The following is a 23,630-nucleotide window of genomic DNA, read 5'->3' as shown; positions in this document are numbered from 1 at the left end:
TGCATCTAAAACATTGCAAATATTTTGTTTACTTTTATTTTGTGTATTAGGCATTTAACCTACTGCAGTTTACAGCTGTCTGTTACTGTTAATGGTTCCTAACTAAATAAAGATGAGACCATTAAAAATGTCAAAATGTATCATGTAGGCACTCTACGCGACGCGGTAATAACAAAACTGAAGGTAAACGTTTGCATCAAACCTTGAGTTTCAGGAACGACGCTATTACTAAACCTCGAAACATTTTTAAATGTCCGCATCAACCCCACTTTCCCCTGCAGGACAGACCACATAATAAGCGGGAGACCCCGTGTCCCCGACCACGTTTTCCTGCCGCGCCTGATAACGGAGCTTCGCGGTGAAGTAAAGCACCGTGTGCTGCTGGTCCGCGAGAACCAAACACTGACTGACTGACTTACAACTAACTTATAACAGGACAACAATAACCAGCAAATCCTCCAGAACTGATGGAAAACACGCTTCAAGTAAGAGGGAACAGCTGTAAACAGATGTTCGTCGTCTTCTTACCTTGTCGCGGGGCTCAGAGTGATACTCGCCGTGTTGCAGGAAAACTTTTCTTCAGCTTGGTTTCTCCAGCTGAGCTGCGGTGTTTCTGCGGGTTGACAGGTGGTGTGAATGTGTGTGTGTGTGTGTGTGTGTGTGTGTGTGTGTGTGTGTGTTTGTTTGGGGGGGGGGGGTGGGGGGGGGGGTCATTTGTGATGTAGATAGCCTACAGTGCATGGGTCGAGTTTCACAGTTTTGTAAAGGCTCCTCCCGAACTTTTACTATTCGCTGACATGAAACCAGCGCTGAAACAGTCAAATCTTATAGTGAGGAATTTAGACAAAAATTCTTTTTATTCTTCAGAGCAAGTCAACAACAAATCAAACATTTTTATATACAAAATACACCCACTAAAATGTCATTAAGCGCAACAAGAGTTCATAAAAATCTTGCCAAGCATCTACACAAGAATCAAATGATAACTCCTTTTGAGAATCATTGCATGTCTTCTTTTTAGTTCGAGACAATTTAAACCATCAGATTTTACTCATTTACCTCTAAAGGACACATTTTGTTGCCAAGATTTAACATTTTGTATTTTATAGCTAGTTATGACTGAAAGTGTGGTGAATCATTTGGACAGTTTTTTAACAAAATCAACTAATTTCAATTCATGAAACTTAACTTGTGGATTCAAAAATTCAACAAATAGTTTTAAACTAATTTCTTTTAAGTTGTGGATATATTTCACTACACTATTAAACTTTTTTAAAACAAAATTGAAAAACATTTTTTATTAATTAGCCTACTATAATCAATTAGTAGTTGGAGAAAAATGAAGTTCAAACGGGATATATTGGCCTCCAAATGATATTTTGGAGAATCATTGCCGCATATTGAAGTCAAGTGTCGTTCCAAACAAAAAAGCTCAAAACTGGACAGTGGCCACTTCAAAGGGTACAACTGATGGACACTTCGGGCCTTTATTATCCCTTGCCCAGGCTAGTTGTTTGGTGTCAAAAATTAAGGGCTCATCCCTATGACCTATAGCCTTCGAAGCCGTCACTCCATAGGGAAAACCCTTTACAGAAATTTGGGCACATGGTTAAAAACAAATCCTTTTGAGGTAAAGAGTTGGAGATTGGCAGCAGAAGTGTGCCAAAATGCTCTTTAATGGCTTTTATGGGTTGCAATAAACTTCCAGTTCAAAACAACGGGAGTCTCCACACTGACTGTCCCCTAAAAATAATGAACAACCACTGCAGGGAGTTGACAATCACATATTCATAAAAACAACAACAAACTGTAGGCTGTGCTTTCTAGATTAAATTTAAACTAATGCTTGAATATAATCAAATTGTGTACAACTTTCGGCTTCAGGCTGAACCACCACTAGAAAGACACCTGAGGGAAATGTTGACAAAACTACAAGCTGTTTTATATGCAAACGCTTGAATACATGTAAAACAATCACACTATCTTGCCTTCCATATACACTATATATACAGACGAGCCTGTTACAGAAGAACTGGAAATCTGTTTTCATACTTAAAATACAAAAAATAAAACCAAGAATCAAAAAGTTAATATGACTTGTGATCTAAATACAGTAAAAACATTCATGTGAAATATAAGAATTTATTTTATTTGGTTCAAATTAGATATAGTAATAAAAAAATATATAGTAATAAAATATAACTAAATTGTATAATTGTTCTGACTATTAAAACTGTCAGGTTCATGTTTAATAATCGTATTATTTTCTTTTCATCTTACACTATTAAAAAGTTAGGTTAAGTATCACAGTTTCCACAAAATGTTTTTAATATTAATAGCATTAAGTTTCTTGAGCATAAAAAAAGCATATTAGAACATATGACACTGAGGACTGGAGTAATGATGCCAAATAATGACATCGCAAAAAATTTATGACATTTTAAATCTTTAGTATTTTTGATCAAATAAATATTACCTCTGACTCTGAGAGCAAAAAATATTAATAAAACCCCTGACTTAAAGTTTAAGTTACAAAAAAAGCTACAAAAAGGGGGCGACAACTATCATATATTTATACCATGAGACTCTTGAAAGCTTCATTCTAATTGGCTGATGAACAGTGTGCAATTATTTTCAGTTTATTATCAATTATCTTGGCCTGTATGCATTACACAGGTGATCAGCTGAGGACAAAAAAAAGAAGAGACGAGATATTTATGTGTGCTTTTTTAAATAACAAATGCAAAAATAATAATATTCTTTATATAAATATTTGTTATAGGCCACACAGTTAAGTTTCATTTTTAGTTTTTGCTTTATCAGTTATAGTGTTTAGTAGTTTAATAATGAGCCAAGTAATATTTAATAGGTTTATACTTTGTACCTTTATGTCGGGACAGATCCAAACACCGCCGCTAGATGACGCCACCAACTCTGTTAGTTGTGTCCAAAGAATATAACTTTCCCTGTAATTTGCTCGACTCTTTATTCCACATGATAAATAAACTACTAGTCTTTCAACAATTCGAACTGTAGAAATATTAACTCCAGTTGAATCGAGTAGCCTAATATACTTTGACATTCAACCCTGAAAAAAATAACATACATCGCTAATAAGAGTTTATTACTTTCACTTTCCTTCGGCTTAGTCTCTGCTTTAATAGTCTTGTTATAGTCTTTATAAATTTGTAATATCATCTAAACTTGTGACTTATCAGGTATTACATTTGAGGTGCTGGGCTGCAGCACTGAATTAATAAAGACAGATGACTTGCAGAGGATAATATCAAATGTGCGTCCTGCAGCTGTATTTATAATGTACATGAGCGCACGTGGATGTAACATGTAATTTTGAGCACGGAAAAAACTGCACAGCCGCACGCATTTAAAATCGATTTCATAATCTTGCTTATTGTCAGCCACTTCATCACATATATGACTACACAATATTCCGTTACATACAGATTAGCCTAGGTAGAACTACAATTGCATCCTTAAAAGATGTCCGGAATGAAGCAGGTAATCTGCTTTGATGACTATGAAGACATCCTTACCTTTTCAATCTCAGTTGTATAAAAAATAAGAAATCCTGAATGTCATTCACCCTTTATTTTTGCAAATAAAACATTTCAAGATCAAGGAAAAGGACAAATGAAAAAATAAGTACATTCGTTACGGTAGCACATGGTTTTGTTTGCCAGTATGTCATGTTCATTTGATTAAAGATGAGATTGGCACACGAGCAGGTCAAACACTGTTTTTTTTTGGGCACATGACTGTGCATAAATAATATTTTGAACGTTGTTTACAATATGCTGCATGTAACCTGTTCTCAAAGAAATCCAGCTTTAGTGCAACCAGAACCAATGTGCGAATTGTAAAGTGGTCTTTTCTTGAAGAGAAAAGTTTAAAAAGATCCATTAAGACCCAGTTCTTAAAAAAAAAGTGAAGTAAAAAGCAGAGATGTCTCTTCAGGAAAGGGGGTAAAACTGTCCTAACACACTTCAAACCCAAATCAGTGGCAGTTTCACTGGATTTCAGGAATTACTGATCACTAAATTCCACCCACGTGTCAAAGGAAAACCCTTTCAGCCACAACTAAAATGTACATTATTCACAGTATTTACATGGTCCCATTGCTTTGCCTTTCATTTTTTCTCAAGAAGAGTCTTTATATCCTTGATGCCATGTTCAGACGCGACTGTGATCACATGGTCTAAAGCGTTGAGGCGTCCCAGAAGCCGAATCACCTCCTTTATGTGTTCCCTGTGAAGAGAAAGAAAAAGGTTTAATAATAGAAATGAAGGCTCGAAATGTAGATTGCATTGACTGTACCAAGTTTCTCTGGTTTCATTACGTGTGTTTGAGTAAAATGTTCATATTTGTCTTATTCTATTGACCTTATTCTAAAATGCGGAAGTGCGCCTGTTTTCGCGATTGTCTTAGAACTTCCGATTCAGTCGCCTATGGGAGAAATGACTAGGAATAATAAACGGCAGAAAATGGTCAAACTACTTGCTCTACAAACAAATGTTTGCATGACTACACAGACCAAGTAGAATAATATAATAAGAAAATATCAAATTGCAACATCAAGCAGCTTTAACGTCAAAAAATGAATGGAAGTGAATGTGACCGGAAGTCGCGAGACAAAAAGACTCAAATGGCAGTGCCCACTCGTCGGCGGAAAATAAGGTGAATAGATTTGTCTGTTTTGTTCGAGATCTGATAATTGATATTTCTTCCAAATTTCAAAATAAAAGTTACAGTGATTTTTTCCCCCACAAGAAAATGAGTTTTGATTAATTGTCTTTTAGCTTCTCTGGCTATTTCATGGCAAAACAAGATCAATAGGACAACATTGATTTTATAAATATCACTTTTTCTATGATAAAAATATAATAAATATAATATAATAGTAAAAAATAATATTAATAAAAATAAAAAAGACATCAACAGCAATAAATAGTACATAATATAAAATCTAAAGCAGTTTTTTTAAGGTTTATTTTTGATAAAAACTGAACTTTTTTGAAGGATTCACATTTTTAAGAAATTTTCCTTTACCTCTCCAGATAAAAAAACGTTGTCTGATAGTATTAAAAATAGGGCAATCCAAAAGTATGTTTCCCAAGAAAATGACAACTGGTCAGAATAACAAATGTTTTCATTTTTTGTGGTGGAAAAATGCAGGGTTATTCCACCAAAAATTATTGCATAGCGCGACAATCACACCGAACTCGCTTTTACATTCCAAAAACAAGTGGGCATCACACTGCCTTTTTTGTTGACAAGAAGAAAAAAAATGGTGCGCTTTTTACGTCCCAATGCAACAACTGAATCAGCAGCGTATTGTGCGTGAGTGTTGCTGTTGTTATAATTGTAATATTTAATAATATTGTGATTTCAAGATTTGTAAAGTCATACAGCTCTGAATAACTTGAAGTGACCACTAGTCTCTCCTCTATCTTTAAAAGTCTCTTAAGTCATCTTGACAACATAAACACTGCTGTCACCTCAACAAAAACCCTGCCTCTGCTTTCTTTTGATTGGAGAATAAAAAATAAAAAAACACACAACCGACGCAGCGTGTTTTTGTTGCCCAGAGTTGACTATTTTTCAACTGCAAGAGCACAGCGAGCAACGGCAAAAATGTGAGCCGCAACAGGTGGTTAAAATACGAGGCACTCAGGGCACATAACCAGCACGCAAAATGCTCACAGCCAGTAGTAAACTAATCAAGAGATGTGCCTCTCAACGCAAAAAGCGCTTTCTGATCAGCCTCTAACTGTTTTGAAGTATCGTATGATATCTATTATTTAATGACATGTCAGTGTCATTGACTATCTTCACAACAAAGATGATTCAATATATAATAAACCCCCCCAAAATGTTTTTTTTACATTGGCTTAAATATAAAAAAAAATCCTAGATATACTTCTCTGGAAGTTTTTACTACTAAAAGAAGTCTTCTGCAAACATTAAGAGCAGGACAGTCCAATAAAACATATTTAACTCTTTTAAAGTATTTGTTTATTTTGCTGTCGTCAAATGAATAAATAGCTAAATTACTATGAACATATAAAAAAACAGTGCCTTTTTGTTATTTATGGATTTTATTCTAAATTTGGAAGAAATGTCATCGGTAGTTTACAGAACACTAATAACACTCTAATTTCTGTCATGTCTTTGTGTGGTTTCTCTTGCTTTACCTGACATTCCTCTTCTCCACATCTGATCCCGCCACACAGCTGCGGTACAGGCTGCTGGACAAGTGCTTCAAGAATCTGCAGAAGTTCTCCAGTGGAGGGAGCGTCTGCTGTCCTTTCAGACTGCTGAACCACTGAACAGGGAAACACTCCACCACCTGACGGCAGCAGTGAGACACATTCAGAGCTTCCAGAACACTAATCTGTGAGCACTACACTAGAGAGGACCATTCTGCCACAGGATTAAAACAACAATAAAAAGATAAATGTGACTTGTCATCAGTGTGCAAATTATACACTGATGAACAGGGGGTCAACTTTATCTGTAATGTTAGTTCTGACCTACAATATCCACTGATTGGCCATTTTAGACGTTACCGTAGGTCACAAACTATGCATCTAATTTGACTTTTAGCCTATGTAGAAACAAACACCTATTTTACAAGAACAAATATAAACGATGTCTATTGGTGCTGTCAATCTGCATGTTTCAGACTGAGAAATTAATTTTTTTTTTCACGTAGATTTCCCCAGTTATGCATTCAGAATGGTATGAACCGTCATATGGGTGGTCAAATGTACATTTATACTGTACTATCTATCATTTTAATTATTAACATTATTATTTACAATACAGATCAGAGCATAATATTTCTCAGTAGTTTTCTTCTTCACAATTGTGAGTTCATCTCAGAAATCAGATTTTTTTTAATCAGATTCTTACATTATGATAAGAGGTGTTGCTTATGGCTACAATAAAAAGAATAAGATCAGAAAATCACAAGATGGCATCAATACTTGCAACTGTGAAGTTAGAATTCAGAGAATAATAGAACTGGGATGATAAACTGATTTTGTTATGCATCTCGATTGTCTCTGGAATCAATTCTGACCTTAGATCTTAACAGAAAATGCTGCTTTAGGCTAGTTTTTACCCACATACTCAAATGCTCATGAAAAAGAGTGTTTGTGTATTCATCTTGTATTTAAAGTCATGCACAGTGGTTGCTTGCACTTGCACCTCAGCTTTTTATGCCTCATGATTAATGTAAACACAGCTCTATATGAACAATCCTGTAATTGTAAATTGTAAAGATTTATTTTATGTTCAATTTGTATGTGTTAAGAATTGGAAGTAAGCAGAGTACATCTGTTTGGCTAAGCTAAGCTTGGAATCGATTCAAGAGAGAATCACAATATGTTATATCAAAACAGAATCATTTTCCAATTCCCAATGCGTCAACTTATCGTGCTAGCCTGAGACAATAACATCAGATTTGGGGGAAAAAAACAACAACCCATAAATGGGAGAAGTCAAAAAATCTGTATCAGAAGGAAAAATTGGTTAAAACTCATAATTGTGAGAAAAGAAAAAGAAATGCAAGAAATGGAAAATTGTGAAGAAACAGAGAGAACTGTAAAAAACTTAATTGAGTTAATTCTCAGAACCACAAGTAGTAAACAGACAGACAGACAGACAGACAGACAGACAGACAGACAGACAGACAGACAGACAGACAGACAGACAGACAGATAGATAGATAGATAGATAGATAGATAGATAGATAGATAGATAGATAGATAGATAGATAGATAGATAGATAGATAGATAGATAGATAGATAGATAAGCAGACAAATTAAGAACTATGGGAAATAAAAATCAGATTTACAAAAATAAATAAATCATGCAATTCTGATTAGTCTCAGTTTAGGTCACAAAAATTTTTGTTCATGTCTTCATTTTCATCCCAAAAATGTCTAATTTGTGAAATATCAACTCAGAATTGTGAGGGAGTTTGAATAGTAAGAAAAACAGTTTATTCTTCTTATATATATTTAACATCCCATGGCAGAATTAAAACAGGAGGGCTTTAATATGTAAAAGCTCATAGAAGATTCCTACCCGGCGGCATTTCTCCACATGCTCCTCGCTGGCATCAGTGGTCTGCAGGGCTGAGAGGATGTAGCGGTTCAGTGTGCTGTCAATGGCCAGATCTTTCAGCACAGACAGAGACAGGATCCCATCCCACATTAAGATATTCCCAAGAAACTAGACACACAAAAACAGAATCCGCATAAAAATGATTGCATATTAAAAGTTTAAGTCTGCATGAATCGGACGTTGCGACCATTTTTCCCCCTCATATTGTGACGCAGTTACTAGACAAACAGTGGGCGTGGCTAGTTTTTATAACTGCGAACTGATTGGATGTGGTAAGGTAGGCATTTCAATTCCGAAAGATCAGGAAAAGGGCTGTTACAAACTAACAGACACCTCCTCCTCACCATTTCGGTTGGTTGTCATAGCACTGACAGGTGAAGGTGCGTGGTTAAGTATGTTAGTCACGCCCAATACCTCAGACAGACATGATCTGGCAAATTAACTGCAAACATACAGGAAGTGCATTATCAGATTTGAATTACATTACAAGCAAACTTTTTTCCCCCTAAATGACATGCACAGATTAACTGTTCACCACAAAACTAGCACTGCAAGCTAACAAAATCAATATGTTAGTTTTGATTTCATTTGTTCTTAAAATGAAAATGAATGAAGTGATTCAGACGACAACAAAAAGTCTTACCTTCACACAAGACCAAAACTGCCTCTGGGAGAAAAGGTAAGCACCAGAGTTTTTGTTCTCCATAACGCTGCCAAAAGAGAAAACAAAGAGTCACACAGGTTTACATGCAAAACGTGTGGGCTCAAAATTGGAAACTAGAATATAAACAAAACAGAGATGCAGCAGAAGTGATTGGGTGTTCACGCTCACTTTTTTGGAAACAGAGGCAGGAAAATGTCATCATCAAGAGTCCGTCGAATTCGCATGATCACGGTCCTTAGCAGCTCCTAAAAAACAAAAACAAGTTATTAAGATACACATGCATACAGATTCACGTTCAATTCTCTTTTAAGTCAACACTCTCTATTATATAAAAGTTATCTGTTGAAATCTGGTTTCTTTTTTACATTAGATTACTAGAGTACAAAAACAATTTGGAACTATAATGATTAAATAATAAGTCAATTAAGAGAAAACAATAATTAAGTAATAGACTGTGTTTTATTTACACTGCAATGAAATATGTATTTATATACATATTAAAACTTTTTTTATGTTGCTCAATACAGCTTTGTACTCATATTCAACACTTCAGTTTGAAAAATAGGCCAAAAATATGCCATCTGAGCAGCTCATATTAATAATTACCCCAAAAAAGTAAGATAAAATCTATAAATAAATTAGATTTTTATCGTAACATTTTAGCAAATAACTTAAATTAAATGCATATAAATATCAGTCGTGACCTAATATTGCTCCCAATATTGTTTCTCATTTAAACGTTTAATATTACAATAAAAGATCTGTAGTTTTTATTGCGGGGAGCAAAGTATAATGCAATGTAATACAATGAGAGATGAACAAATAAATTTTTATCAAAAGCTTAACATATCATATTTGTACTGTCATTTTAACAACATATAATGAATGAATAATCAAGTGAGCCTAAATTGCTTGAGTACAACAAATCAGTATAAAAACATTACCAGCTCCTACATGTTAATGTTTTATTTAGACCAGTGGTCACCAAACTTGTTCCTGGAGGGCCGGTGTCCAGCAGATTTTAGCTCCAACCCTAATCAAACACACCTGAACAAGCTAATCAAGGTCTTACTAGGTGTACTTGAAACATGCAGGCAGGTGTGTTGAGGCAAGATGGAGCTAAACCCCGCAGGGACACTGGCCCTCCAGGACCAGGATTGGTGACCCCTGATTAAGACTATAAAAAAAGTCACATGAACTTGGAAGGAGATATTTTTAGAATAATTCCTAAAAAAAAACTACCTATCAGATGACAGAAGACAAAAAATATGATAATTAAATTCTATAGTATGCTATTGACCTTACTCTTCATGTATGAGCGGGGACAGCCATTGAAATCTTTTTGGCTTAACACTTCCAGCCTCATTAATTTGCATTGATTTTTAGTCATTAATAACAGCTTGTTACGCTGCTTCACGTTGCAAACTGATATTTTCCTATTATATTATTCTCCTTTTTATATATAGTCATAAACACACTTGTTTGTAGAGCAAGTAGTTTGATTGTTTTCAGCCGTTTATTATTCCTAGTCATTTCTCCTATAGGCAACTGAATCGTAAGTTCTAAAACAAATTGCAAAAAATAGCACACTTGCGGATTTAAAAATAAGGATTAGATTAAAATCAAGTCTTCAAAGCACTGCAGTCTCATCCGTTCACTGACTTGTGTGTTGCGGTTTTCGCCGTGCAGGACAGTGGGATAGTCTTTCACTAGCCTCTTCATGAACGCCACCAGTCTGTATGTCTGGCTGTTGGACAGTGGATCCCAGATCTGATCCGTTAGCACTAAGGAGACACACAAAACATCCTTTAAAGGGAGCTATTAAGGTGTTGTTGTGAGTTGAAAAGCATCAACAACTATACAAATGAAGGAAGATTGATAGGCTAACCTGCTAGTTTAGGAAGCAGCACTCTTTCTACAATAGCAGGAAGCAGGTTGTTATCCACGTCTTCCTCTTTCTTTAGAGCACTTTGCTCCCCACAGCCATAGAAGAGCAGAGACTCAAACCACAGCATGTACTCAAAGTTGGAGCACTCCACCTGCATAGACACACAAATGACATTTATAAAAATTGAATGTATAAACTAAACAATAAATAAAATAACTAGCCACCCATCTAAACTGCAGGACTGCGCAAAACGTGATTAAGCAAAGCGGCGACTGTCATGTACATCTTATCAGTGACGTATGGTTCTGTGATCAGTAGCAGAAACTACAAATACCCATGTAGACCCTGGAAATCCCCAAAATTACTGAATAAACAGAAGATTGAATTATTTTCATTTATTTAGTGTGACTATAAAACACATGACTATGGAATCATCTCTCAGATGGATTTATTTTAAGCACTGGAATTAAAGGGATAGTTCACCCAAAAATTTTAAATCATTTACTAACGATTCACTTGTTAAACAAAACCTGTCTGATTTTCTTTATTCTGTCGAATACAAAAACAAAAAACAAAGAAATTTTGATGAAAGCTGGAAACTGGTACCATTGACTACTACATTTGTTTTTGCTACTTCAGAGGTCAATGGTTTTAGGTTTTCAGCTCTCTTCAAAACTGTTGCTTTTGTTTTTAACATATTTTTTTTTTATAAAGGTTTGGAACAATTTGAGGGTGAGTGCATTTTTGTTTGTGAACTGTCAATCTAAGTTAATTGAGTTTCGAAGAAAAAGTTAGTTAAGTATGGTATTCGTACATCTCAAATATATCAGATTTAGGAATGCACTTAAATTAGAATTTAATTTGTTTTTTTTTATTTAAAAGAGATTTGTTGTTTAAAAGAATTTTTGTTTAAAGACTGCCTATGAAACATGACTGCATATGCATACAAAAGCTTTGCAAAGAATCAGCAGAGTACAGATATAACCATATATATATATATTAGCGCTGTCAAAATTAACGCGTTAACGCATGCGATTAATTTGAAATTTAATTAACGCATTAAAAAAAAATTAACGCAATTAACGCATTTTTTCCTGTTGTGGCCAGGGGCAGACCCGGCAGTTTCCCGCTGTTTCGACGTACTTTTAGGGCCGGGCTGATCATCTGCTTATGATCTGATCGGCCCATAAAACACTTAGCAGACTTTCATGTCTTTTTGCCTGAGTGATTGACGGTGCTGCGAGCTGTCACGCTCTGAAAGTGAGATGTTTCTTTTCCGGACAAAGCAGCCGTGTGACATAATCTGCAGCCCATTGGTTCTTTTCTTTATTGACATTGGGCTGACCCAATCACAAACTACCATGTTGGGCTCTGTGTAACGTTGGTGTGTATTCGTCAAAATAGGAGAGAGTCCCGCCTGTTTCTTACGCGCCGGTCCGCGCAGCGGGAGAGCAGGCTTTTGCGTCTGTCTGCACTCTGCAGCGGGGCACAGATCAACATACTCCTGTCTATTCTATCTAGTTACCCATCTGTCCATATAAATATACTTTTTAAACTTTTAATCTGCACCACGGCCGCGGCAAATTCCTATGCTGTTTCCTTAACCTGTAAGTCTTTATTTTACAAATTATAAAGATTATCTGCTTCTTACGATCTATGAGGGGTCATTCATGTATTTTAAGATGCACTCGTTCAGAAGACAAGCGCATGAGATATCATGACATTGTGTTTTTGATCGTCAGCATGATGTAGGCTTATAGTGACAATAATATTTAAACAATATAGATATTATAATTATATTTATACATGATCAAACTAGTGTGCTTAAGCAACTTTTTTTTTTTACATTTAGTTTTGTAGTTCTACCCAAACAAATATTTGTTGCATTTTTTAATTGTTTAGGTTCATTTGATTGACAATGTAAAAGCTGTTAGCTACGTTTGATGTTTCATTGTTGAGTTAAACATTTTTTTAGGGTCTCTGACACATTGCTTTTATTATTTATCTTTATTATATTAATCAACATTAACTGTGTGCGTTAGTAGGCAGTTTTTGTTATGTTCATTATTTATTAGGCTCCCTTAAAACACACAGGCACCCACATTTCCAGTGTGGATTATAATTTTATTTTAATAATAAATAAATAAAAAAAGTAGTTTTTTTAATTTGTCAACTCTCTTTATTTCCTATATATGGCTTTTGTGCTTTTATAGAATGGGAGTTGGTAAACCTATTCAAGGGCATGCACAGATTTTCTATACTTCTATGGCTTATTATGCTTATTATCAAATGATTAACTGTTTATTAGTAGTTATAAAAAATTATCTTATTCTGCATCCCTAATCCTACCCAAAACCTAAACGCAACTTCAACCCTGAAAACTATTAAGAAACAGCTATTTAGTATTAGGCCAGTAGTGTTAGTTAATAGTGAATGACCTAAATAAAATTGTTATCGCATCTTTCTGTAATGTTACAAATTTATTTTTATTGATCACTATATTTTATTGTACAATTCACCGTATCAACAAACCATTAACTAAAACTTTTAGCTCAATGAACTACTTATTAGCTGCTTATAATTAGCTATTAGCTGCTACTAATTGCTTATTAAAAAGTTATTAAGGTAGTAGTTGAGTTTGGGTAGGATTAGGGATTTAAAATAAGATCATAATTTATAAGTGCAAACAAACTAATAAGTTAATATTGTAATAATAGGCAGGTAATAAGCCAGTAGAAAATTATGTGAACTAATACTTACACTAAATTGTTACCCTTTTATTAGGTTGCCTCTAGATAGTGCTGGGTCAGGGGTGGCCAACCTTGTTCCTGGAGAGCCACCTTCCTGCAGATTTCAGTTGCTACTCGTACCAAACACACCTGAACCAATTAATTAGGACCTGAACACCACGTGATAGTTACAGGCAGGTGTGTTTGATATGGGTTGCAACTGAAATCTGCAGGAAGGTGGGTCTCCAGGAAAAGGGTTGGCCACCCCTGTGCTAGGTGATACACAAAATAGTCACTGACAGATATAAACACTGACAAAATATAACACAAAGCAGATGAAAAATGTTTTGCTTGCCTCCAGTGGGGACCACGAGATAAGCTGCAGCCGAATAAGAGGGTTGAAGAGTTTGGGCAGACACAATCCAATGTAGGCGTCTCTGTAGCAGCTGTAATACAGCTTTCTCCAGGTCTCAAAGTGAGATTTGATATTGTCCAGAGAATGGAAATCCTCCACCACATCCTCAAACACCTTCTTTGACTCTTTTAAGATGCGCTCTGAAAATCCAGTAAAGAAAAAGTTAATAAATAACAAGCTGACAGTAATCAGAGGAGCTGATCTTGCATTGGTGTGTGTTTGGCTGGTCACCTCTCTCTGAGTCGAAGCTGGTAATGTCAGTGGACGTCTCTTCATCGTCACTAGACAGTCCTTCCTTATGCTCTGCTCTCTTGTCGTTCTGCTCACGAGCTTGTCTGCGACGAGTTCTATGTGGAAGCATCAAAACAACTTTCACAAATTGTAATACATCACACAAACTCTGCCAAACTTCACACAAAAGTAGACTATAGAACTTTTTTTTTTTACTTAATTGTTGCCTTTAACGTCTGGCAAATTGACCACCAATAAAAAGTCTTTAAGGTAATTGGCTACATTTACGTTCTTGTGGAATGTTGATTAATGTACACTGTTATGAAAAATTAAGAATAACGAATAAAATGGGGAAGTTATTACAAAGTTTAGAAAAACTTAAATACGTAGCTTAAAACTACTACTAAAAGTAGTAACACATTACAAAAATTAGGGTTGGATATCGTTTAGGTTATTTCAATACCGATGTCAAATCAGTACTTTTAAAATGGTGCCAAATGCTACCTGAAAAGATACTTTTGAGCCACAAAATTATTTGACAAAAAAATATTTTATTCATTATTCATTTTCAGTGGGTAGCACGTTCGCCTCCCAGCAATTCATTCAAATCAATTGTATTTTATATATTTCAATTGTTTTAATACATTTCTTTTGATCAGTTGTTAGTTAGCATGAATTTAAGATTTGCATTATGCAATTAACATTACTTAGAACTAACCTGTGGAAAGACAATAAAATCAGTGAACTCCTTTTTTGTAAGGTTGGGGCTTGTGACTACATTTACATGGATATCAGTAATCTAATGATTTGCCTTATCTGAATAAGACAATATGATTAAGATGTTTATATGAATTGCTTTTTGAATGTTCCTTTCATGATCCTACTTTACATGTTATAGTACGTAGTTCATTGCATCACCACGCTATCCATGTTTCCGCCGGACTTTCATGTAATTTTAATTCTTCCGACTTTAACTGCAGTTCGGCAGTTTCACTTTCATTCAGGAACATTTCATCCAAAACTGATGTATTGAATGAAAATATGAAGTAAAGACTGTTGAAAGAGTGTTGTTTTAATTGAATTTGATACTGCACGCCGAATGGAAAAAAAAAACCTTCGCATTTCATGACGCAAGTGTCTGCCGTTTTTTAAAATAATCAACAATCGCTGTTTATATGATAAGACTATTAATCAGAGTATTGCCTTAATCATATTAAATTCAGAGTATCGGTGTCCATGTAAACATAGTTACTGAATGTGCCAGATGATTTTGCAAGCTGTCAGTGTATTCCACTGCTGATAAGTTGATTCCATGTGCCCTCAAACGTTTCATTAGGTTTGACGTTTCCCCCTTACGCAAAACTATTGTAAAGCATCTGCTGCATGTAGGCGTGTCAGAATCCTTGCTTGTAAAATAGTCATACTTTAGAATGCTTAGTTTAAGCAAATTTAATGAACGCGATTAAGGGTGTTGATGAATCTGAAGGCAGTCGCTCTCCGGATGCACCATACTGTATGCATTGACATCTACAGTATATCTGAGCAACAAGAACAAACACCTAACATTGCCGAAGGTGTCCGCATCCCTCAAAGTTGTTTGAAATGTTTAGAGATGGTGTGACACAATGAGTACCTATGAGTGCCTTTGATATACTCATTAATGCTACTTTGTTTTTGTTTCAGCACCAGTGACACAGAAATTATGCACCGAAATTCATATGCTGATTCGGTTCGGTGCAAACTGGACCCAACCCAAGACTGTATTAGTTAAAGCTAGCTTAAGTATTTACTAATGTGAACAAATACTGAACAATACGCTACAGCATTTATTTATCTTTATTAATGACAAAGTCAGTGTTGTTCATTGTTTGACTAATATTAAATTAGTAAATACTATTAAATTTAGTTTTAACACATTTTAAAAAGTCTATTACGTATTTTTTTTAGAGCTGTAATTACCGTCTGGCTTCTCTTTCAGCTATCCTCCTTTGCTTGGCGAGCTCCAGATAGGCAGTACGATCTCGGCCAAATGAGTCCAGGTTAGGGGCCATAACAGCCTTACCTGAAAAGGAAAGAACTGATATTAGCTTTCAGTAAAGCTAAATTCACCAGCCCAGTTACAACACTGACAACATGTGAGATTTATTGACCAACTCAAAACATCATACTAAAGGTTTATGCATAAGTACACATATTTCAGTTAAAACATAAGAAATGCAATTCCATGCACAGTGTTTAAGGTTTTTCCTCCACTTTCTGTTGTCATCAGAATCCATTTTTTTAAGTTTTGACACCATCGAACAGCTCAATTTTACAGAGATGGGATGGAAACTCTCCTCCACATCACTTACCTGCTCAGCATTTTAGCAATGTTTCAGTGCAAACACTGATCAACAAAAAGCCAGTAAAAGCCACACGCTTTCATTTGTCTCAATCACACATACACAAACAAACACACACAGGACTATCTCTGTGTTTTATATTCATCTACAAATAGTCATGTGTAACAAAACAAAAGGAAGAAAACAAAAACAAAAAAACTATGAGGCCATTCAAATAAAAAGTAAAAACCTTCAAGATGGACTGACTTGAAAGGCTGGAAAACTCCGACGATTCATCTTTAATATCATCCTGTCTTCTCTGGACGAGACGGGACGCCCGCTGTCGAAGTAACTGGTGCATGGCGGCCTCTAGCTCCAGAATGACAGGCACCTGAAAGATACGATGCTTTTTGTGACAGCTGAACCAAACACAAGGGGCCGGAGACCGAGACGAGGGACTCAGTGTGTTCTGCTGTGGCATGGAGGAGACAAATCCAAAACAGACTAAATATCAAAATAAATATCAAATGAGCCCCTTTGATCAAGTTGGTTTTCATTTGGGTGAATCCTTTAAGCTTTACCTTATGAGGCAAAAAAACAAAACAAAAAAAAAAACCTATCAGTAGTTGGAGACTTCTGTGAAAGACTTCCGGTTAGCAATAACTTATCTACAGGCTAGTTAACAATAGCACTGAAATTATATTCCAAATTAGTTGTAAAAAGCATATGTAGAAGTGCAGCTGATTCTATTCACTTTTTCAGTGAACTTAAGTTGCTGTATTTAAAAAAAAGAGTATATGTTTAAGAGCAAAAAGTATGTTTAAGAGAAAAAAAGTGTTTCAAAGTCTTTGAAAATAAGTAAATGAATGAATTTTTTTTTTTCAAATCAGAAAACTGCTGCACTCAATAGTTTTATAGACATGTATTACATATTAATGCAGATATTAGCACATCCTTGACATAAGCTGATATGCATTTGAATAATAGCTTAATGCTAAGAGCTTTGTGCAATATCTACAATTACACTATAATTCAAATAATAAAAAATAATGTCTGTATAGGGAGATATCCATATATTTTTATTTACAAGATATGAAAAAATCATGTTAAAATCACACAAACAAGAGTGCCTTTTTTCCACAGTAAAAAGTTAACATTAAGTGGTTTACATTTTAGACACGATGTTGACTTGTTTTGCCAATTAAAATGTATTAATCTGTTTTTGAACAAATATGAGTCACTGACTCTAAGATTCAAGCCTCCAAATCCATTAAAATACAATCCTTTGATTTCCCTCTAAATGAATCAACTGTTTTGAATGAATCATTTAAACGGTTCAGAGAATTAGAAATTTGATGGCATCTTCTAATGATTTGTGCATAATTTATTTATACATGACATGCCTAATACAATGCTTAAACACATCAGCAAAATTTAAAGGGCAGTAGAATCCACTTTTGATAAAGATTTACCATTTCTGCCTTTTATTACTTTTAATATTCAAAAACAACACTTTAACTAGCTAGTTAATGGGTATACTGGAGGTCTCACACAAAAAGAAAGTATGAATGTGAACTTATGATTAATACATAGTATGATTATTAATGTGAAAATGTATTAGATAAAGCATTTAAAAATAAAAACACTAGTATTTAGTAATCTTCTCCATGCCCTAACAAAGACACCAAGATTTGTGCATCTTGGGCCTCTTTATAGCTGAAAGAAATGAGACAAAAACAGACAGCCAATCTCTTTCTGCATCAGCTGGGAAAAAAATGATGGAGGATTACACCATAATCCATGAACTGATGAAAACATGAGCCGCTGGACTGCTAAAAATGCAGAGGTTAATTAATAAACATCAAACACAAGATTTTTTCTGTAATGTGTGTATATATATATATCATGTAAATGCTTTCATGTTTACTTTTCTAATCATTTAAGATAAAATATATTTTGAAAATGTTTATTAACTGCAAAACGCTGACTCAAGCAACATCCTTTAAATATATAAAAAGAATAAACTACTAACAAATGCAGTGGGAAAATAAAAGAAACTAACAGAAAAACAACAAACAGCAGCAACGTAAAAGCAAATGCATTCATTCTTACCTTTTCACTCAAACACTCAAGCAAGTCTCCAACATACCCTCGCATTTCTTGCAAGAATCTATATTTGTCTGCGGCCTCTACAGAGGAGCCCTCCAGGACCCGGATGGCCTTTTTGGAGGCCTCCAGATCCTCCTGGATCTGCTGATAGCGCCGGGCATTGGTATTGTGCCCCTGACGCATGAAGCTCAGCCTGGTGCACAGGGGAGTCAGAGAAAGATTTCTTATTAGTCATGAGTTGTCACTAGGGTTGCACATGTCCTGACGAAGGCCGTTTTGTCTAAACAAAGCATTGGAACATGTTGTTTTTGGGCCATTTCAGATGTCCGAAATCATTATCTGATGAAGTGACATTTAATTCAGTTACCTTTTTGACTGTATTGGTGGTAATTTCATGCAAAAACTACAATACATAAACACTAATGCTGGATTAACAACACGGCTTCCTAATTTTCCATCAATACTGACCTAAATTCTTAAAACTCTTTTAGTCTGTGCTGCTTTCTGTTCACAAAATTTTCTTTGTTATACCTACCGTCCAATAATAGCAATAATACTCTGCTACTTTAAAATAAAACAGCTTTCAAATTTCATCTGCAACCAAACAGTTATTCAATATTTGGTTCAACAAGTCTCTTCTAATTAACGTAAATTTGGTCTACTATTTAATAGGCCGGCCAATAGTATTTACTGGTAAATGTTACACTTCTGCTGTACACGGAGCAACAACAAATGGTGAGATATCCAAAAATTAACCAGGATCCACATGCAAAGACATTTGCATCTTGTGAGCATCCTTAAATGATATAGTTTTCATAATTCAAATGGCAAGCTATCATCATGGCGCGTGCATCAAATTTATCAAGGAATTAAAATGGGAATTATAATAATAAGTCTTGGTACACGTTGGTAAAATCCTAGGAAATGCCAACTAGGAACTGGGGATTTTAAGGGGGGGTTACAGTGACCGCCGATGAGAAGGCAGTTTAGACCGTACCTGTCTTGGAGGCGTTTCTTTACCAGATCTGTGGTTATAGGGGTCAGTTCACAAGAGGGAATGGGATAGGGAACTGACGGCTCTGCTTTCAGCGGTTTGCTATTGTCAACTCCTGCTACGGCAGTGGCGTAGTTAAACGGCATGGCGTAGGATGCACCATACGGCTGAGCATCATAACTGCCCTGGTAATACATGCTTGTATCTTCAGGCTGGGTTTGGACCTAAGTGAAGTGAATGATTAAAAGCATTAAATACTGTTCTTTGAAAATCAATCAATCAACAAAAATAAAAGCATACAAACAAAACATGTAAGCATTATCAATAAATAAATATGTCTATATTAAATATATTTATACACAGGTAGACAGACTGGTTTTTAGCATACCTGTGGGATGCTAATGCCCTTCCTGATCTGCTCCTGCTCCCAACGGCTCACTTCCTCATCCTGTCCATTATCTAGAGCTTCATCATCACTGCCTTCAATACCTGAAACCCAACACAGTCAAAATGAGCACAAAGGTCAGACCCTGGTTCCACACATGTCTTTTCCAGGATTTAGTTTCTTCGCACACTTCCTATTAATACTTTGGAATGACTCATTTAAAATAATGTGACATTAATTAGACAGTCGCTCTAAAGAGGGTGAATGGGGACTTCTAGAACTCTATATAAGGATTTCAGATTACTAGTTTTGAGCTAGTTCAATCACTGACCAATCTCCTCTGCTATTTTCTGCCTCTGACTCTTCGTGTTGACTCCACTGAAGACGATTCTCTTTTCATCTTCATCATCATCCATGTCTCCGTTTTCATCTTCGTGAACGAGACGTTTGTTTGTCGGATCATTCTCGACCAGTGGAGTGTCTCCGCCGAGCTCTCGAGCCATCTGACGACGTTTACGTGCAGCATGGATGAAGGCTGCATCAGGAATCTCACCTGTTGAAAGGTAGTGTAAACACAATATCTTATCAACTTTAAATTAATTATTTAGAAAAAAGCTAAACAAAACAATGTTTTTCAAAAATTGTTAAAACACAAAGGTGTATAATCATAAACATAAACATTTCACTTTGAAAAAGCCTTTAGATTATATGATTAAAACTGTAAAGTGTGGTGTATGCACAATCCCAAATTAGAAAAAGTTGTGGCAGTATGGAAAATGCAAATAACAAAGGCAGTGATTTCCAAAGTAGTGTGAACAAATAAAAGTACTTGGCTGGCCTGTCTGCATTCCTGACCTGTCTCCAATAGAGAATGTTGTGAAAAGGAATTGCAACATTACAAAATGGTAAATGCTTTATTGTTCCGACTATTTTTTTTTAAATGGATTGCAAGGACCAAAATTTGATTACATGTTTAGTTTTGAAAATAAAACAAAAAAAGCATGAACATGAACATGTATTGTTAAAATACAAGTCAAAGTAAATTTAGAAATCACTACTTTTTTATTTGCATTTTCTATACTGTCCCAACCTATTCTGATTTGGGGATTTAAATGCTGCTGAAGTGAAAAAAAAAAAAAATTTAAAAAAAAAAAAAAAAAAACTCAATGAAAAGGCAAAAACTCAAAATTAACAGGTGCGCAAAGAAGGGTTTTAGCCTCTATCACTTTCTCATAAAAAGTCCAAACAGCCTTGTCATATTCACATTGCTCTTGTTATTTGTGCAACATTTTCAGATGGGAACTCTCACCTGGTCTGAGTAAGCTGAGGGCTGACAGATTTTCTTTAAACGCTCCACCTGCAGACTTCTGATCACCCTCCTCCTCCTGATCCTCATTGCTGTCCACCTCCATTTCTTCTTCTCCTTGTTCACTGCAGGCTCTGCTGCCCTCTAAGGGCTCCTCTTTAATGGTCAGATTCTGACCACCTGCACCAAACAAGATAGTAAGTGATAATGCAGACCTTTGTGTTTAATTAGCTAGATCCAAGGAATTGTTTAGAGGAAAAAATAATATTTATAATGAGTAATTTAATAAAAATCAAATATAAAACATTAACATAAACAAGCAATAAATAAAAACAAACTATAGTCTAACATAGTATAATAAAGCCGTCTCTGTCTGAAATTATATTTGTGTTTTTGAGTCTAACCAAAGTCTTGAAACAAAATGAGGGTGAATATAAAGACTTTATATTTTAAGGTTTTCCTTAATATTAAGACCAGTTTCTATAGCTATCAAAATGCATGAAAGAATGACAAAACAAAATATGTTTGGTACCAATACGAGTGCTTTGCTCCGGTACAGTCTTCTCCAAATCCTCCTTGTATTCTTTCTTGAGCTGCTTGACGATCTTCTTGCTGTGGTTGGACTTCTTCACACGGAAAACTTCTGCTTCATCTAATAGTGACAGATGCACAGTGGGAAAATAAGTGATGAATGAAGCCAGTTTTTTCAAAAATTTAGTTCTGAGACTCTTGACTCAAAAAATCTTCTCATAATTTAGTCATCACTAAGCTATGATGATGATGCACCACAAGAGAATGTTTCTGAAAGCTTAAATCTCACAAATTGTATTCATATATATATTTTTTTTCATTTCATTTGTTGGGTGCAAAATCTAGTTTATTAGCTATGATTACAGAATCTCAAAAATCTTGGTACATTTAAACTAAAGCTGCACAATATATTGTTTCAGCATAGATTCAGCATAATGTGCTCATCCGCAATAGTCACATTGAAAAAGATATCCAATCTGAATTATAGTTGAACAGGTGCAACAGAATTGCATGTAATCACTGTATTTATGTGGAATTTATATGATTTATTCAAAAAACATTTCTTGCAATTCTTGTCTTGTTTCTAGCCCAAATATCTACATTTTAAAGCAAAAACAAGATTATTTCACTCACCCCACAGGCAGATAATTTCCTTCAAACAAGCAAAAAACTCAAACAAGACAAAAAGTAAAAAGTTTTTTTTTTTGTTCCATTTTGTTTATTCAATTACCCAAATACAGCTAGACTCCCCAGACAAACATCAAATATCAATTTTCTGAAACAATTAAAATAGCAGAAAAGTAGAATATCGCAATATCAGATTTTTCCAATATAATTATCCCTAATATAAACTCACAATCTTACTTTTATACTCATATTTCTTTTTACTTCTTCCCTCAGACATTAAAACATATATTAATTGTTATTGCATAAAGTCATGCAATTCTGAGAAAAAGGATCTAAATTGCAAGTTTATATTTCACAATTTGCCATCTATAAAACACAATTACGAGATTATTCCTCAAAATTCTAAACAAAAAAAATTGTCAGAAGAGTTCATTTAGATACAAATGGTCAACAATTATGTTTTTTATCAGTGTGAGAAACAAGCTTCCTTACCAAACATAAGAACAACATCTAACGTTAGCCAATTAATAATGTGGTACAGAGTACAATTTAGAAAATTATATCCATTAAAGATTCTCCCATAATGTTTAATATTTAATAAATGTCTTGTCTTGTGACTTTTCACTGCAACTTCAACCAATCAATGGGAATATTCAAATTACAAGCAGAGTCCTAATTGACTATAATTAGCTTAACATAATACGCCAAGAACGTCAGCTCATGTTTTTTCGGTTAGTGAGTGACTGAAACTTTAATAACACGAATCCAATCTAAAAACACTGCAATGAATAAGATAGTAAATTAACTACATCTACAGTAACTCGTGAATCATCGTTTAACGTTATGTGTATTGATGCATGTTTCGTGATGCAGGGCATGCGCACCTTCATCATCCTGGAAGCTCAGCAAACTTGCTTTCGGCTCCTCTCGGATCTCCTTCCTCTTTTTCTTCTCTTTAACGGCCTTGACAGCACCTGGCTGAAATCCGTTTCCGTGGTTGTTCAGCACGTTTGCTCCGGGAGCGGGGCCGCTGCCGGACTCACTCGGGCTCGCGGAGTCTTCAGCCCCGGGCCCACCGGACTGTTGCTGCTCCTCTTTTTCCTCATCCTCCGAGTCATTCCGCCGCCTGAAATTGCATCTCTTAGCTTTTTTAAACATGGTGATGAAGCGTCTAGAAGAGTATATTCAGACTGGTTTTTATGTTTTTGCAGAGCGCCAGAGATAATAACAAGTCCACCATTTTGCCTTTGACGGAAACGCTTAAGTACTTCTATGTAT

At 35.2% G+C, this 23,630-nt stretch overlaps 2 protein-coding genes and 1 long non-coding RNA gene across 6 annotated transcripts in view; 1 reads left to right on the top strand and 2 right to left on the bottom strand.

Annotated features, from left to right (window-relative positions):
* The window catches only part of slc7a1a (solute carrier family 7 member 1a), a 48,257-nt gene extending 47,642 nt beyond the window's left edge, over positions 1-615 (bottom strand). For both annotated transcript variants that reach the window (XM_087270614.1, XM_087270617.1), the window contains exon 1: positions 529-615. The gene's annotated coding sequence lies outside the window, so the exon portion shown is untranslated. The remainder of the gene's footprint in view (positions 1-528) is intronic.
* Positions 321-6,689, top strand: LOC147835071 (uncharacterized). The gene is made up of 2 exons (XR_015501143.1): positions 321-485; positions 6,252-6,689. It is a non-coding gene; the product is annotated as an uncharacterized LOC147835071 (long non-coding RNA).
* Positions 3,592-23,630, bottom strand: paxbp1 (PAX3 and PAX7 binding protein 1). 3 transcript variants are annotated; one of them, XR_015500477.1, is made up of 19 exons: positions 23,237-23,620; positions 21,727-21,846; positions 21,198-21,374; positions 20,220-20,441; positions 19,892-19,992; positions 19,507-19,727; positions 18,513-18,702; positions 16,668-16,791; positions 16,039-16,141; positions 14,080-14,195; positions 13,789-13,988; positions 10,705-10,855; positions 10,479-10,600; positions 8,985-9,061; positions 8,796-8,862; positions 8,114-8,260; positions 5,783-6,367; positions 5,406-5,687; positions 4,989-5,286 (listed from the first exon to the last, which is right to left on the bottom strand). XR_015500477.1 is itself a non-coding variant. In NM_001080183.3 (18 exon segments), coding segments are annotated over 18 exon segments (2,685 nt in total). In that variant the 5' UTR covers positions 23,511-23,630; the 3' UTR covers positions 3,592-4,148.

Source organism: Danio rerio, chromosome 10 (assembly GCF_052040795.2).
Source record: "Danio rerio strain M-AB ecotype USA chromosome 10, GRCz13ab, whole genome shotgun sequence".
Lineage (NCBI taxonomy): Eukaryota > Metazoa > Chordata > Actinopteri > Cypriniformes > Danionidae > Danio > Danio rerio.
Note: the sequence above shows the minus strand (reverse complement) of the source record. Positions and strands in the feature narration are given on the sequence as shown.